The following is a 14,545-nucleotide window of genomic DNA, read 5'->3' as shown; positions in this document are numbered from 1 at the left end:
GAAGGAAAACACTGGGAACTTTTTGAGTTTGAATTCAGTAGTAGGCTGTTTCATGCAAAAAAAAAAAAAAATAAAAAAAAAGTTTCAGTCTAACATTTTATTATGGGTTTTGAGTTGAATTATTTATAGAGAATATCGCATTTACAACACCGTTATCTAACCCTAAATCATTATTATAAACAGCAGGTTGGTTTCGTTTTATAGCTGTAGTATTTATTGTAGTAGTAGGTGTAGATACAGAGGAAGACATTACAGGAATAACCACTTCAAATCCTACCTTGCCAGCTGTGATATTGTTATTTTGTTGTGATTGCCTTTGTTGCTGCTGCTGCTGCTGCTGCTGTTGTTGTTGTTGTTGTTGCTGCTGTTGCTGTTGTTGAAGTTTCGGTACAGATCTTGAGTAGGTATAGTTTGGAGGAATAAAAGGTTTGTTATCTTTAACATGTTTTAATACAAATACTGGATTCTGTTTGGCTTCTTTTAATTTCTGAGAAATACGTAATGGTTTTTCGTCATAACCCAGCGCACGTTCTACCATTAAAAGTTAAATATAACTTAAAAATAACACAAATTATTTACCTTGCAAATTATCAGGTGTACCATACTGAATCCATAATGTATATTGCTGCCAGTCACTATTCACATTATATTTTTTAAGAGCGGAAGCAATTACTTTCGAGGTTGGATCATCCAATAATAAACGAACATTTTTCGAAGATTCCAGTTCATGTTGTTCAACCTTAGTTATTTTATCTCCATAAACTTTAATTGCACCGCCATTTTCATTCTGTGTAGTATTTAGTTTAACCTGTAAACAGACAGTGTTAATTACTTGAATATAAAAAAAGAATAAATATATACTTCTTCTACATCATTTAAGCTAATTGAATTACTATGCTTTAAGCCATAATAAGGTACTTTTGCTGGTTTAATATTGCTATCATTTTGTTGCTGATACTATTATAATTAAATAAATCTTCATCTTGCGTCTTTCACAAGAAGTATATTTTACCTACCTTATTGTATTTTAATAACTGATTTACTTCTTCTTTTAGTACATTTAACCCATTATTCACTTTTTGTAAATCTTCTGTTAATCGTTTAATACGAGCATCTATTTAATAATACAGTTAATATATAGGATTATCTTTTAATGTATATGCATTATCTGTTATTACCTCTTTCCTGAAATGCTGCTTCTATTTTTCTATAATCTGTCATACCATTATGTCCCAACCAGTCCTAAGTTATATAGTCATTAACAAGTCCTCTTTATTAATAATTCATATTTACTGTTTCATATAATACGCCTATATAAAATAATTTAATAAAAATTCATAGCAGTAACTGGTTATATATTATTTACTTGGTGGTATATAATCCCATTCATTTATTGGTACTCTATATTGCATTTTTAATTGATATATATTCTTTAATAAATCCATTCTTTGCCCAACTGTTAACACTGATAAATCCCTTAATGATTCATGATCCAGATTAACTAGTACATCACCTGTTATTCCTTGCTCTATTAAAAAAAAAAAAAAAAAAAAATAAAATAAATAAAAAAAAAAAAAAAAAAAAGAAAAATAAATGTTAATTTCTTCCATCGATTTGTGTTGCATGTACCTTTAAATTGCTTTTCATAAGAAGCATAACCAATACTTGCCATCCATTTAGTTACTCTGTTTTCATCCCACATTAAAACATGTTCCATTTTGTCAATAATTAGATTTAATAGAATTGAAAAAAAAAAGGTAGTAAAAAATAATATACAATGAAGCTGATAAATATTTTCGCTTATTTCTAGAAATTGGTCGCACACACACAAAAAAAAAAGATCGTTTAAAATTAAATTTTGGTTGAATTAAAAAAAAAAAAAAATAAAGGTCGCTTTTTATAAAACCAAAAGTCGCAATTTTATAAAACGAAGATCGTAGAAAATTAAATGCTGGACGTACTTTTATAGATACTGGTCGTACTTTTACAAATACGGATGGTACTTTTTTGAAAAAAAAAAGTTGCACTTTATGCTTACTTGTCTGCTTGGTGAAAATCAACAACGGTCCAGGAACAGCACCTGAGTGTAATCACCATTGTCAGGTCCAAGGGATCAGCTAAGTTGTTATTATTGAATGATGGTCTTAACATGTGCAGTACAGTATAAAGCCTTTATAGGTTTCTTGGTATTCCTTCAAAAGTACTAGCTCAAACATATTTAAAAGTAGCAAATATCTCCCAGCCTCATTGGCATATTAATATTTCCTATTGGTAAAAGTAGATTTAATATAATATTATTGTATCCATCATTATACAAAATACTACCTTGGCAAGTGGCTTCTGGTAGCTATATAAGACTTCAAAAAAAAATAAATAAAATAAAACTAGTTTTTATTTTTTTCATTGTTTTTCTAAAAACAATAAGCAAGCTCTTATTAAAATGACTTTTGAACTCACTTTTTATCAAAGTGACTATATGACCGACCAACACGGAAATAATTAAATGAAATTATTAACTTGCTGCACTCTATATTAGAGTGCTTGAAAACTACGACCTCCAGTGAATCTTGTCTGACTTGCCCAATGTTGGTAGAAAAGCCAAAAGTTAAAGATATCCGTATGAAGGAGGCAAGCACAAAGCGGGACTATATGCATTATACCGTTCAGGATAAAGTTAGGTTTTCGGTCTGAAGATTGAAAAGTGCATGAGTGCATCAGCTACAACGAAGTAGTTGGGCATTCACATTCGAGCAGCATAGAGATAAGTTAAGCAGTATAGTGTGTGCCCTGATACTATTTTTGACAGCTGTAACAGAGTAGGTCGCAAGTGTGTATTCTAACTGAAGAACATAAAAAGACTGATATCATTTTCATTGATGCTAATTCTTCTGCTTCTGTTGTTGAAGTGACCGAGCATTTATTGAAACGGCTCAATGATCTTAAAATTTCGCGCAGCACTGTTTATAACTTTATGAGAAGTGAATGCAACTTTTCATTGAAAAAAAAAAAAAAACTACTGGAACTGTTACTGGACACTATTTCAATTTTTATTGCAAATACTCTAGATGTGATGGATTGCCATGAGGAATTCGAAGGGCAATTATCTTATTATGGACAATGCACCTATTCATACCTCGAATAACATTAGAAAGTTTATCGAAAGTCGTGGGTACAATTGTGTTTATCTCCCACCATATTCCCCTGAATTCAACCCATTTGAGTAATTTTGGTCTAGTCTGTTGTTAAGAGTAAATTGAAGCGAGAAAAGCTTTTAGAGGCCGAAACACTCAATATGAGAATCACTGAAGCATGTCAAAATGTTTTAATAAGTGACTAACAAGGATTTTGTCGTTATTCAAAATCAAAGTTCAAAACTTGTTTGAATAAAGATCCCCTCTAATAAATTTCGCATACACTGAGCAAAAACTAAATTTTAGAAGTGAGCAAATTAATCTTCTGTAAACTGTGCGAAAAAATAAAAAACTATGCAATTTTTTTTCTGAGATTGTGAGCCCAATTTCTAGAAATAAGTGAAACTATTTATCAGCTTCACTGTATTTATTATACAACATAGATCGCAGTTTTTTAATTTTTTTTTTATTTATTTATTTTGCCTAAATCATATCTATATTTTTATTTATTTTTTTTATTCATTTATTTATTTATCATTGTCTTATTACAAGTCATCACGAACTCTGAATCCAGGACCATAAGGCTCTTCATTTAGTGTAGTATAAACACCTGGAGCGTACTCACATGTATGACGTCCATTTTGAGGACCGGGAGTAATTGGTTTATCAGCTTTTAAGTTTTCTAAAAGCTTTACAGTTGTTTCAGGCGTCAAATCCTCCTATTTAAAAAATATATTAAAATACTTAAACATAGATAAAAAAATAAAAAAAAAAACTTACATAATAATCATCATTAATAGCCATGACAGGAGCATTAACACAAGCACCAGCACACTCAACTTCAACCAAAGTAAATTTACCATCCTTTGTTGTTTCGCCTACTTCAATGCCAAGGTTTTCTTTAATTGTCTTCAAAATCTTTGTAGATCCACATCCACCTAACTGACAAGGCGTTGTTGTACATAATTGAAGGAAATATTTACCTACTGGTTGACGGTTATACATTGTATAAAACGTAGCTACTTCATAAACACGCATAGGTGGAACTTCTAATAGACGTGCAACTTCATTCATAACTGAAATAGAAGTAAAACCGTGTTGTCTCTGTCCGAGATCTAATAAAGGCATAATAGCTGCTTTCTTATATTGTTCAGGATATTTTTTTAAAATTTCATTAATTCGCTTTTTATTATCCTCATTGAATTCAAAAGGAATGCTGGGATTATTTTCAGGTGTGTCACGATGCTATTAAACATGTAATTAGATCGACAATTGCACATTGAATATAAAGTGTCAAAAAATAAAAAAAAAAAATGTCACGATTATATAAGTTCATGTATGTAGTAGGTAATTTTAAGGATTATTATGTTACCACAAAAATTGCATCTGAAAAAGAAGCAGGTGTAGAATAAATTGTACGTTTAGCAAAGCTATTCCGAGTAAGTGGTTTAATTGCCTGTCGAACAAGAGAACGCATAGAATTCATTATTATAAGAAACAGAGAAGGGGTGGTGGTGGGGAGAGGAGAGGTTTAATTAATGAAAAAAAAAAGAGGAGATAAACAATGATGTTTTACTTCTTTTTTTTTTTGTTTTTACCCCTCCAAACTTCACCCCACAATATGTTAAAACCCAGATAAAAATATTTGTATTTTTTTTTTCGTGACGTAAATGCTGGAATTAAATTGCTTTTATAGATATAAATATTCACATGTGTGTGTAGATGCAAAGATTGTCTTTTGTTTTATATTAAAAAAAAAAAAAAAAGAAAATGACAGTGTAGTAAATAGTAGTAAATAATATATAATACAAAAATACATTTAATTATCTATATTGAGTCGATTTTCCCACTTTCATTATAACGATGATGTTTCACCTTCATTATCTTTTTCATTATCGAACCATTCGTTTTCCAGAGCTACTTTCCCTCCTGTTGGATTTCGTTTCTCTTTTCCTATTTCTGAGTCTTCTTCTTTATCTTTTTGTTCCTTTTCACCATCTAGGAATCCTTGAATATCTGGTGGGATTTCTTGCATTTGAATACTTGGTGCTGCATCTAGATACCTTAACTGTTCCATCACACGTTCTCTTACTTTAAGTAGATAAGTACGATCATTTTGATTCTCAACTCTTCCTTTAAGGTCCGGATGAAGTTTATAGTCGGGCTTAAAGAATTCACGATATTCATTAGGTGGTAAATCTTCACTTAAGGTTGTATCCGTTAGCACAGAGGTCTCGTATGTCCAGCATCGCGCGACATTGCGTACAGTATAACCTCCACCTCCAACAACTAAAAGTGGAATTTTAAAATTCTTAATAATCTGCACACAACGCCCATGAGCACGAATACTTAGATTAAAACACCCTAAACGATCACATCCTAATGAATCTGCTCCACATTGTAAAACGATAGCTGAAGGCTGGAAGGTATCAATAACAGCATCTACAACTTCTTTAAATAACCAGACATAGGCATCATCATCAATACCATCCCTTAATGGTACGTTCACGGAATAGTATTTGCCTAATGAAGTGCCAATCTCATCGATATGGCCTGTACCTGGGAAAAAATCACCGTTATATTTGTGAAAGGAGACTGTCATGACACGATCAGTTGAATAAAATGCTTCCTGCACACCATCGCCGTGATGAATATCAATATCAATATATAAAACACGAGGGAAATATCTAAAAGATTTATTAAGAAATGAGAAATGAATTTTTATTGCTTTTCTTTTTTTACCTTAATAATTCTAAAGTACCAAGGACAATATCATTTACATAACAAAATCCACTTGCTTCACTCTTTTTTGCATGGTGAAGTCCACCAGACCAATTAATACATATATCAGCACCATTAGCAATCAATTTACGTGAGGCTTCTATTGTTGCTCCTGCATATCGTTGACAAAAGTCATAGATGCCATCAAAAATTGGACAATCATCTCCAACATTAAATTTCTGAAATACACTTTCAAAACTATCTGCATTTTCAGGTGTCACTCTACCAAAAAGGGATGAAAATAAATATCTCCAATAAAAAAAAAATATGTATATATATTACCTCTTGAGGAATTCCACATAATCTGTTGAATGAAAATTTAATATTTCTTCTTCAGTTGCTCTTCTAGGTTGAAATATTTCCATTTTTTCGTGCATTCCATATTTCAATACCAAGTGATTCGTCAATGTTAAACGATGCGGTTTCATCGGATGACGTTCCTAAAAAAAAAAGAAAAAAGAAAAAAGAAAAAAGAAAAAAAAAAAAAAGAACAGAATTAGATGCATGCGATGGCCTGTAATATTTTGCTGCTTACACCATAATGATAATTGCCAACTCCTTCATCGTGGAAATAGGCGACTCTTGTTTTACTATGTGAAGCTAATCGCATACTACTCGCTGACATGTATTTTTGCTTTTGTTGTGTACGATAATCTTCTGAAAATGTGTAAATGTCGTCATCATCGTCTTCCGCTTGATTATAGCGTGCCATCTTATCAAAATTAAAAAAAAAAAAAAAAAAAAAAAAAAAAAAAAAAAAAAAATTAAAAATTATGAAAGAGAGAGAGAGAAAAAAAAAACATAATTGCGCTGAGGTTTAATTGTCAGGAATTTTTTCTTTAATTTACAGTGAACGATTAAATATTTTGATAAAATTTTAAAACCCATTCCAACACATATTAAAATAGGATTGCATTGTCTAGGCCAGATCAGAAAGGAAAAAAGAAGAAAACTAAAAAATCTCTTTGATAGTCAAAAGAGAAGGGAAAGATAGAATTATATATTTTTAGACACTAGATTAATGAACACATAGCTACTTGGCTAGGCTGGTATCAAGAAGGTAGGCAAGGGGGATTGTAGGAAGGATGTTACCATCGTGGTGAAGGTAATCAAGTTCAAAGAGTATCTTACATCTTAAAGGCTAGAAAATAGTTCCTGCAAAATTAATGAAACTGTTTCGTACGATGTACGGTAGTCTATGTCTATTGGGAGTTTGATTAAATGTAAAAGATAAAGGATTGGCCACTATGCTAATCGTTTATAGTAGTTGGTGCTGCATATAATCAAACAAACAATAGCGTAGGACCAAGTAAAATTGTTATTCATATGAAAGATACAAGATTATAAAATACCGTTAGGTAACTAGCCGAGATGCAGGTCGTTGGTACAATTATTGTTATCTATAATCTGATTATATTAAAATTAGAGTGTCATTATAATGATAGTCAAGTTCATAGAGAATGATTTAACTGACTGATTAATTAAAGAATAGCCTGCGCAGAAGTATTATTTTTTTTTGCAAATATTGTAAAGGCTTCTTTAAGAAATAGTATTAATGAAGACGATTTTATAATATATATATATATTTGTATATGTATATGAATATATATAAATTAACTTGAGCAGAGCAATAGATTTATGTTAATCGTTCAATAGTATTATGTATGTATGTATGTATGTATGTACGTATGTATGTATGTGTATTTTATTGCTTCAATGGATATTAATGATATTAAATAAATAGAGAACTAATTCTGATGGTTATTACATAATTTTGCAATCAGAATCTTTTGAATTTGGTTTGCCATTTTTATCTCTAGTTGGTCTTCTTTTAACCGTTGTGGTAGTTTGGTCAAGTAATGCACTTAACCTTTGTTTTGCCTTTTGATCTCCATGATCTGCAGCTGCTTTGTACCATACTTTTGCTTCTTCGAGGTTTCTCAACACACCTACACCTGTCTCAGTATAGTAACCTATTGCATATTCTGCCTTTGGTAATCCCTTTTCTGCTGCTCTTTTGGCCCATAAATAAGCCTCTTGATCATTCTGTCCTAAAACTCCTTCAGCACCAGTCAAGTACCAACCTGATAAAGCCAACTCTGCATTGGCATCATCCTGCTCTGCTGCCCTTGAATACCACGCAATCGAGCGTCTTGGATCAATAGGGCATTGTAACTGACCATTTTCATAGGCTAACCCTAATCTAAACTGTGAGGGTGCATAGCCTAATTGAGCAGCTTGACTAAATAACTGACGTGCATAATTGATATCAGGAATAATGGAAGGAATGTCATCATCTGTTTTTTCATAAGCTAAAGCTAACTCATGTAATGCTTGTGGATGATCTTCATCTGCAATCTGACTTCCTTTCAAAAACCAAGATATAGCTTCTCGTGAATTCTTGGCTTGTCCTAATAAGCCATTCAGCAAGATTAAACCCATCTTATATATAGCAGAGGGGTCACTTAGACTAGCTGCTTTACGATAGAATTGCATTGCGTAACGAGCATCCTTTCTGGTCCCTAGTCCCAATTCATAACATACAGCAGCCCTATAGGTACACTCAGGATGATTTTGTTTAGAACCTTGTACGTATAGGTTAAAGGCCTTTTCAGGGTCCGATTTAAGACCGTAAAGACCACCACCATAACAATTAGCTAAAAAGAATTGTGCCTCTGGTAAACTCATTTTATGTGAAGCTAACTTTTTGACAATTTTCATTGCTTCAGACATTAAACTCTCTTTAAGTTGATGAAAGCGTTGTGGGTCTTGAGGATTAGGCTTAAGACGTTTAATTGCATCTAACAACAAAAATCGAGCAAAGAAGAATTGTCGTTTAGGATCATTTGTAGATTCTTCACGAAATTTGTTAATATTCTCTACTGTAACAGGAGGGAATTGGGGGTCTGCAGGAGCATGAAGTCGATCATAACGTCTTTTTCCGGCTAGCTGAGCCATTTTTAGTGAACTGTCAGGCAGATAATCCTGATCTTCCATCATTTCTGGTAACACGTACGTCTGTTGTTGATTATAAAAATCATTTTCTTTAAATTGTTGATAATAGATAGCTTGTTGTTGTTGCTGATATGATTGTATATGTTGACTATTGTTTTGATGAGGAGGTAATGGAGGAGGGCCTGTTAAGGAACTAGTAGATCCATTATATGGAGTACTATAAGCGCTGCTACTATTACTATAATTACCCTTAACAGAGGCTAACTGATTATTCATAGTATAATAATGATTCTCAGTAATTTGAGGCTCTATTACTGTTGCCTGATAACCATTATTACTATTAGGTAATGTTGTCATTCGTCAATTGCAAATAAATAAATAAATAAATAAAAAAGGTAATGAAAATCAAGAATTAAGTCCAAAAAAACAAAAAAAAAAAAGAAGTCGTTTTTTTTATGACGGAGTTCAAACTAATCTTAAAATGGAAAAAAAAAAAAAAAAAAAAGAGAGAGAGACAGAGAGAGAGAGAAAAAGAAACTAGCATACAAACACATATTTCATTTAAGAAGGGTTTTCTGTGAAATAGCATGCAAATGTAGTCTTTGAACGTATAAGTATAATATTTATGGAAGCATTTAAATTAATACTTGCTTCATGTGATTATTTTTTTTAATCGAAACTATTTCTGACATAAATTTGTGTGGTTGTGTGACCTGCTAATGAATTACATAACAAAGTATGTAATTTTATTTTTAATTTTTCTTTTCTTCCTGCAACAATTTTTAATAGTTAATGAAATCTGTTACACTTTCTTCGCCAGAAGATAAAAACATTGTTCGACAGGCGGTTACAACTTCGGTAAGGACAAGACATACATTTATATTTTATTTCTAATCTATTCATTAGAAAATATTTACTGCCGCGGTGGCTAAACTTCATGTTGCAAGTCCAGATCCTTCTAGATGGACATATTCACAAATATGGGGTGCTGCTCTATTTTGTATTGATAAAGCAAAAAATAACTCGTTTTTTATTCGTATAGTTGATATTCAAGTAAAGTATATTCAAATTGTTTATAATGAATTATTAACATTTAATTACTAGAATGGTGCGGGGGTAATCTGGGAACAAGAACTTTACGAAGGCTTTCAATATGTCAAGGATGCTCCTTATTTTCATTCTTTTGAAACTGATGTAAATAATAATAATAATAATAATGATACGTGGTACATTGTTTATTGTATCTAACTCATATATACAAATATATATTTAGGATTGTTTGACTGCTTTAGAATTTGTAGATGAAGGTGAAGCAGAAGTATTTTATAAAAAAGTATCAAGTCGAGATTCTTTAACTAAGAATGTATTTTCTGGACATAAAAAAACACCAAGCGAATCAAACAAACGTAAAAGTAAAATTGATAAAAACCATATTGGTATGCCGGCTGATTTTAGACATGTTGGACATATTGGTTATACTCCTGGAAAAGGATTTAGTGTTCAAAACAATAACCCCGAAATGGGAGGTATCTTTGAGCAGCTAAGAGAGTTGGGTATATCTGCTGAAGAAATCAATGAAAACCAAGAATTTATTCAAGAATTTTTACAACAAAATGGAAACAATGTACAACATCTTCGCAATACTCCTTCAGCAGCTAATAATACTACTCCTCAAGTTCATACAGCTCCACTAATATCCTCATCTACCCCTCCTCCTCCTCCACCTCTTCCTTCATCAAGAAAGAAAGTACCTCCTCCTCCTCCTCCACCAGGACGTTATCATACTCAGCAACCTCCTCCTCCACCTCCACCAAGAAGACCTACTAATAATTTTAATGCTACTTCAACCCCTCCTCCTCCTCCTCCTCCTCCTCCTAACAGACAACCAGTAACAGGCCCTCAGGTACCTAATAGGAATAATAACAATAATAGAAGTATTCCTCCTGTCCCATCTATAATAAATCAAAACTATCCTCCATCTGCTCCTCATAGCGCTCCACCTCCACCTCCACCTCCTCCTGTTCCACCAATGAGTTCAGCATCTACTTCTCCACCACCACCACCTCCTCCTCCACCTATGAATGTAGCCTCTGTTCCACTTCCACCTATGAATGCAGCAGCTGCTCCTCCACCTCCACCTCCACCTCCTCCATCTATGGGTGCAGTACCACCACCACCACCTCCTCCTCCTTCTGCTCCTGGAGCAGCTCCTTCAAATCTGCCATCTATGTCTGACGGAAGAAGTAATTTAATGGCTTCTATTCGTGCAGCGGGTGGTTTTGGTGCACTAAAACAACAAGGCAAACTGAAAAAAGCTAATCCAACTCCATCCTCAAATACAACTACTGCTTTCACAAGTGCTAATAATAATAGTAGTAGCGCAGCAGCTGGTGGAAGTTTAGCTTCTAGTTTAGCAGACGTTTTGAAACAACGTAAACAAGCTATGCAAAGCGATGATGAAGATGAAGACGATGATGAATGGGAATAATTAAAACCCCGTTAAATAGTAAATAAAACATTTTTTCTGGTTTTTTTTTTTTTTTTTTTAATTGAAGCATTGATTATTTCTTATTTCCTTTTTTTTTTTTTTTTTTTTTTTGTAAATGTGGGAACCTAACGAACAATTGTTATTAAGAGCACCAGTTCGTTATAAGAAACATGAGGGTGTATTATTTATTACACCACGTAGAGTGGCTTGGCAACAAATGGGATCTTCACAGCTAATACCTTCCATTTATTACAATGACATTGCAGGTAAATTTGTATACATGAAATTACTTTGTTTGCAGTCAATTTACAATTGATTGGCTCTCTGTCTCTCTCTCTCTCTATTTTTTTTTCTCTTATTTATTTAGGATTGGCACAAACACCTGATTCTTCGGCCAAAGTGTTGCTAAAAATATCAGCCAAGGCACCTATTTCAAAAGATTATACATTTCAGTTTACGTCTATGAAAGCACTTCAAGAACGTGAATCGATTAAAGCACAAATTGGTGAATTATTAGCACGGGCAAGAGGAACTCCTACTGTAAGCACACCGTCGGCCATGACGACACCGACATCGACCTCACCGTCTACACCACAAGCTATTGCTAGTGTATCATCACCTGCACCGTCACTACAACAACAAGCCATTACAAATAACTTGATTGCATCAGCACCTACAACACCTATCAATCCACCTGGAACTCCCTTAACACCCTCTAGTCCTTCTCGACGACAAGAAGAGTTTGCAGAACGTCGACACCTCTTGACATCCAGTCGAGAACTACAGTCACTACATAAAGAACTAGTTATGATTGGGAAAAATTTAGACGAAGAAGAGTTTTGGTCAAGTCCATATATTAAGCGTATTCGACAGGTAAACTAGAGGGGAAAAAAAAAGAAAGAAAGCAATACACACATATAAGATATGCTGCGTAAAATAATACATATTTTTTTTTGTTAGAAATTAAAAAAAGATGTTACATCAAGAGAAGGGAAACAAAAAGGAAAATCATCTAGAATGGTTGAATTGAAACCAGGACAACAAGAAGGTTCAGACGTGAAATACACATTGACAAGTCAAATTATTCATAATATTTTTACCGAATTTCCTTCAGGTAAATTTTAGTGGGACAAAGAGATGATGATGATAAGATTAATTATTTTAATTTTGTTAGTAAAACGAGCATATCACGCTAATGTACCAGATAAGGTATAAGCATTCAACACTCTTCTTCTTCTTGATATTTTGTAAACTTAAATACATACTATAGATGACAGAACAAAATTTTTGGAAGCGATTTTTAGCATCTGAGTTCTTTCATAGATCACGTACAGGTGGTGGTAAATCACAATTAGCACCTTATGATGATATTTTTGACCGATGTTTACAAGAAGAGGATGAAGGTAAAAACAAGCTTGTTAAAAGAAGTGGGAATAAAGAATTCACATTATATGAATTTAATAGAGAATTCAAAACCACCTGCAATTACACGTATGGATAAAATTCGATTTGATATTGATCTATCATCCACAACGGAGGATCATATTGATAGTGGTAATGCACCTGATTTTACAATGAAGCCAGGAAGAGCATCTTTACCGTTAATTCGAAGATTTAATCGACATTCAGCCAGAGTACTTGAGACACCACCCTCGTAAAGTATCTATGAATTAAACAAATCTGAATAATTGAATATTAAAAATGAATCATACTTTTTTTGTAGTAAAATAAAGCGGCCTGAACCTAGCTTTGAAGAAGAAATAGAAAAAGATATTATTATTAAAGATTTATTAGATAAACCACCATCAGATAAAATAATTCTCGATATTCAAGATACCAGACGATACTTTGAAAGTCAAACAGGTGGTCTAGATAACCAAAATTTAAGCGAACAAGATACAAAAACATTATTGTCAGGCTATAAACGAAAATTTGAAGGCTGGCAGCCTGAGATGGCTAAAGAACAAGAAACTATAATGCAATCCAGATTAGCAGATCATGTTTGTATAGAGTTAACAAATACAATTAAAAAGAAAGTGAGACATTATGAAAAATCTGCATCAGGTTAGATAGTCCATATACATCACAATGTCTACCCTTATAAAGATATATACATGCATACTCATCTTTTTTTTTTCTTTTAGATGTCAAATTACCTCCTCAAGTACAACAAAAGATACAAAGCTATCACTCGGCTACAAATGAAATATTACGTCATTTTTGGTCTTCTTGGGAGCCTTATAAAGCGGATAAGAATATGAGAATGATTGACAGTTTGAAGAAACAACAAGAGAAATTAAAAGATGTTTTGACATATATAGTAAGTCATAATGGTGATTCAGAAAGATGCAAACAGGTAAGCCAAGTGAATTATAAATGAAGCTTGAAGACTTATCATTTTTTTTTTGTAGACATTATTACCTGTGATGCAAGCTGTTGAAAGAGCATTAGAGACGTCTAAAAAGCGTACTGTTAAAAAGAAACTACAACAACGATAAGAGAACTTTTATTATTATTCTGTTAATAAAGTTCATTGTAAATATTTAAAGTATATGAATAGTTGAGTCATTTTTTTTTTAAATGCTAGAGCAAATTATAAGTATTTAGCACACAATTATATCAGATTATTAACATGGTAGACAAGACTTTTGCTAATGACATGTATTAACTTGCATCCTTTGTTCTCTCTCTTTGCAAGCTAGTAGTAGTAATACGTCACATCTATTTTCTGAAGCACATAAACATATACATATACTTGTATATAGTTGTATACTGGTCGAAAATAGCTTTGTGGAAGGTGCAATGGCAAAAGATAGATAGTTTGATTTATTTATCTACCTTAGATACGGGATATGTATAAATATATCGTTTGAAATAAAAAAGAATATCACGAGAACATTCGACTAGATAGAGAACATAATAATGCTTCCTGTTGCAGTTAAAGCAGACTTTCCTTCTAAAAATATACATGTAGCATGTTCCATGTATTGCAAATAAATTTGTATTTACTTTCTATGTATGTAAATTTAACACTCTATCAATTTTTTTTTTCTGCTATTGTATTCAGTGCATTTATTTTTAAGCGGGATTTTTTTTTTCTAATATCGTATAGAATTATTTTCATTTATTCTCTTTCTTTTTTATTAGGTTCATAAAGTTAATAATGTCAACTGCAGAAGATGGTAGCAGA

General features: G+C 32.5%; 6 protein-coding genes across 6 annotated transcripts; 2 read left to right on the top strand and 4 right to left on the bottom strand.

The window, feature by feature from the left end:
* Positions 1-78: 78 nt before the first annotated feature.
* BX663DRAFT_520148 (uncharacterized protein) lies at positions 79-1,884 on the bottom strand. Its single transcript, XM_051529082.1, has 8 exons — positions 1,630-1,884; positions 1,367-1,528; positions 1,294-1,310; positions 1,179-1,242; positions 1,017-1,114; positions 862-957; positions 580-808; positions 79-531 (listed from the first exon to the last, which is right to left on the bottom strand). Exons 1-8 carry the CDS (start codon positions 1,715-1,717, stop codon positions 101-103), a joined length of 1,185 nt encoding a protein of 394 aa, XP_051379701.1. The 5' UTR covers positions 1,718-1,884; the 3' UTR covers positions 79-100.
* A 1,696-nt stretch (positions 1,885-3,580) lies between these two features.
* Positions 3,581-4,894, bottom strand: BX663DRAFT_520142 (thioredoxin-like [2Fe-2S] ferredoxin-domain-containing protein). The gene is made up of 3 exons (XM_051529081.1): positions 4,504-4,894; positions 3,912-4,376; positions 3,581-3,850 (listed from the first exon to the last, which is right to left on the bottom strand). The coding sequence occupies exons 1-3, from the start codon at positions 4,615-4,617 to the stop codon at positions 3,677-3,679; spliced, it is 753 nt and encodes a 250-aa protein (XP_051379700.1). The 5' UTR covers positions 4,618-4,894; the 3' UTR covers positions 3,581-3,676.
* Positions 4,882-6,645, bottom strand: BX663DRAFT_520139 (uncharacterized protein). The gene is made up of 4 exons (XM_051529080.1): positions 6,448-6,645; positions 6,195-6,352; positions 5,874-6,134; positions 4,882-5,818 (listed from the first exon to the last, which is right to left on the bottom strand). Exons 1-4 carry the CDS (start codon positions 6,622-6,624, stop codon positions 4,987-4,989), a joined length of 1,428 nt encoding a protein of 475 aa, XP_051379699.1. The 5' UTR covers positions 6,625-6,645; the 3' UTR covers positions 4,882-4,986.
* A 950-nt stretch (positions 6,646-7,595) lies between these two features.
* Positions 7,596-9,260, bottom strand: BX663DRAFT_520137 (uncharacterized protein). Its single transcript, XM_051529079.1, has one exon. It carries the CDS (start codon positions 9,222-9,224, stop codon positions 7,677-7,679), a length of 1,548 nt encoding a protein of 515 aa, XP_051379698.1. The 5' UTR covers positions 9,225-9,260; the 3' UTR covers positions 7,596-7,676.
* A 333-nt stretch (positions 9,261-9,593) lies between these two features.
* On the top strand, positions 9,594-11,391 carry BX663DRAFT_563663 (uncharacterized protein). The gene is made up of 4 exons (XM_051532021.1): positions 9,594-9,725; positions 9,774-9,920; positions 9,972-10,061; positions 10,141-11,391. The coding sequence occupies exons 1-4, from the start codon at positions 9,660-9,662 to the stop codon at positions 11,353-11,355; spliced, it is 1,518 nt and encodes a 505-aa protein (XP_051379697.1). The 5' UTR covers positions 9,594-9,659; the 3' UTR covers positions 11,356-11,391.
* A 318-nt stretch (positions 11,392-11,709) lies between these two features.
* On the top strand, positions 11,710-13,424 carry BX663DRAFT_440692 (uncharacterized protein; the record flags this gene model as incomplete). Its single annotated transcript, XM_051523411.1, has 5 exons — positions 11,710-12,228; positions 12,316-12,469; positions 12,660-12,758; positions 12,820-12,955; positions 13,103-13,424. Coding segments are annotated over 5 exons (1,230 nt in total), but the record flags the coding sequence as incomplete, so codon positions are not given.
* Positions 13,425-14,545: the final 1,121 nt, after the last annotated feature.

Source organism: Cokeromyces recurvatus, assembly GCF_025118155.1.
Source record: "Cokeromyces recurvatus strain NRRL 2243 chromosome Unknown BX663scaffold_28, whole genome shotgun sequence".
Classification (NCBI taxonomy): Eukaryota; Fungi; Mucoromycota; class Mucoromycetes; order Mucorales; family Mucoraceae; genus Cokeromyces; species Cokeromyces recurvatus.
The sequence above is the reverse complement of the archived record's forward strand: the minus strand, read 5'-3'. Positions and strand labels throughout refer to the sequence as shown.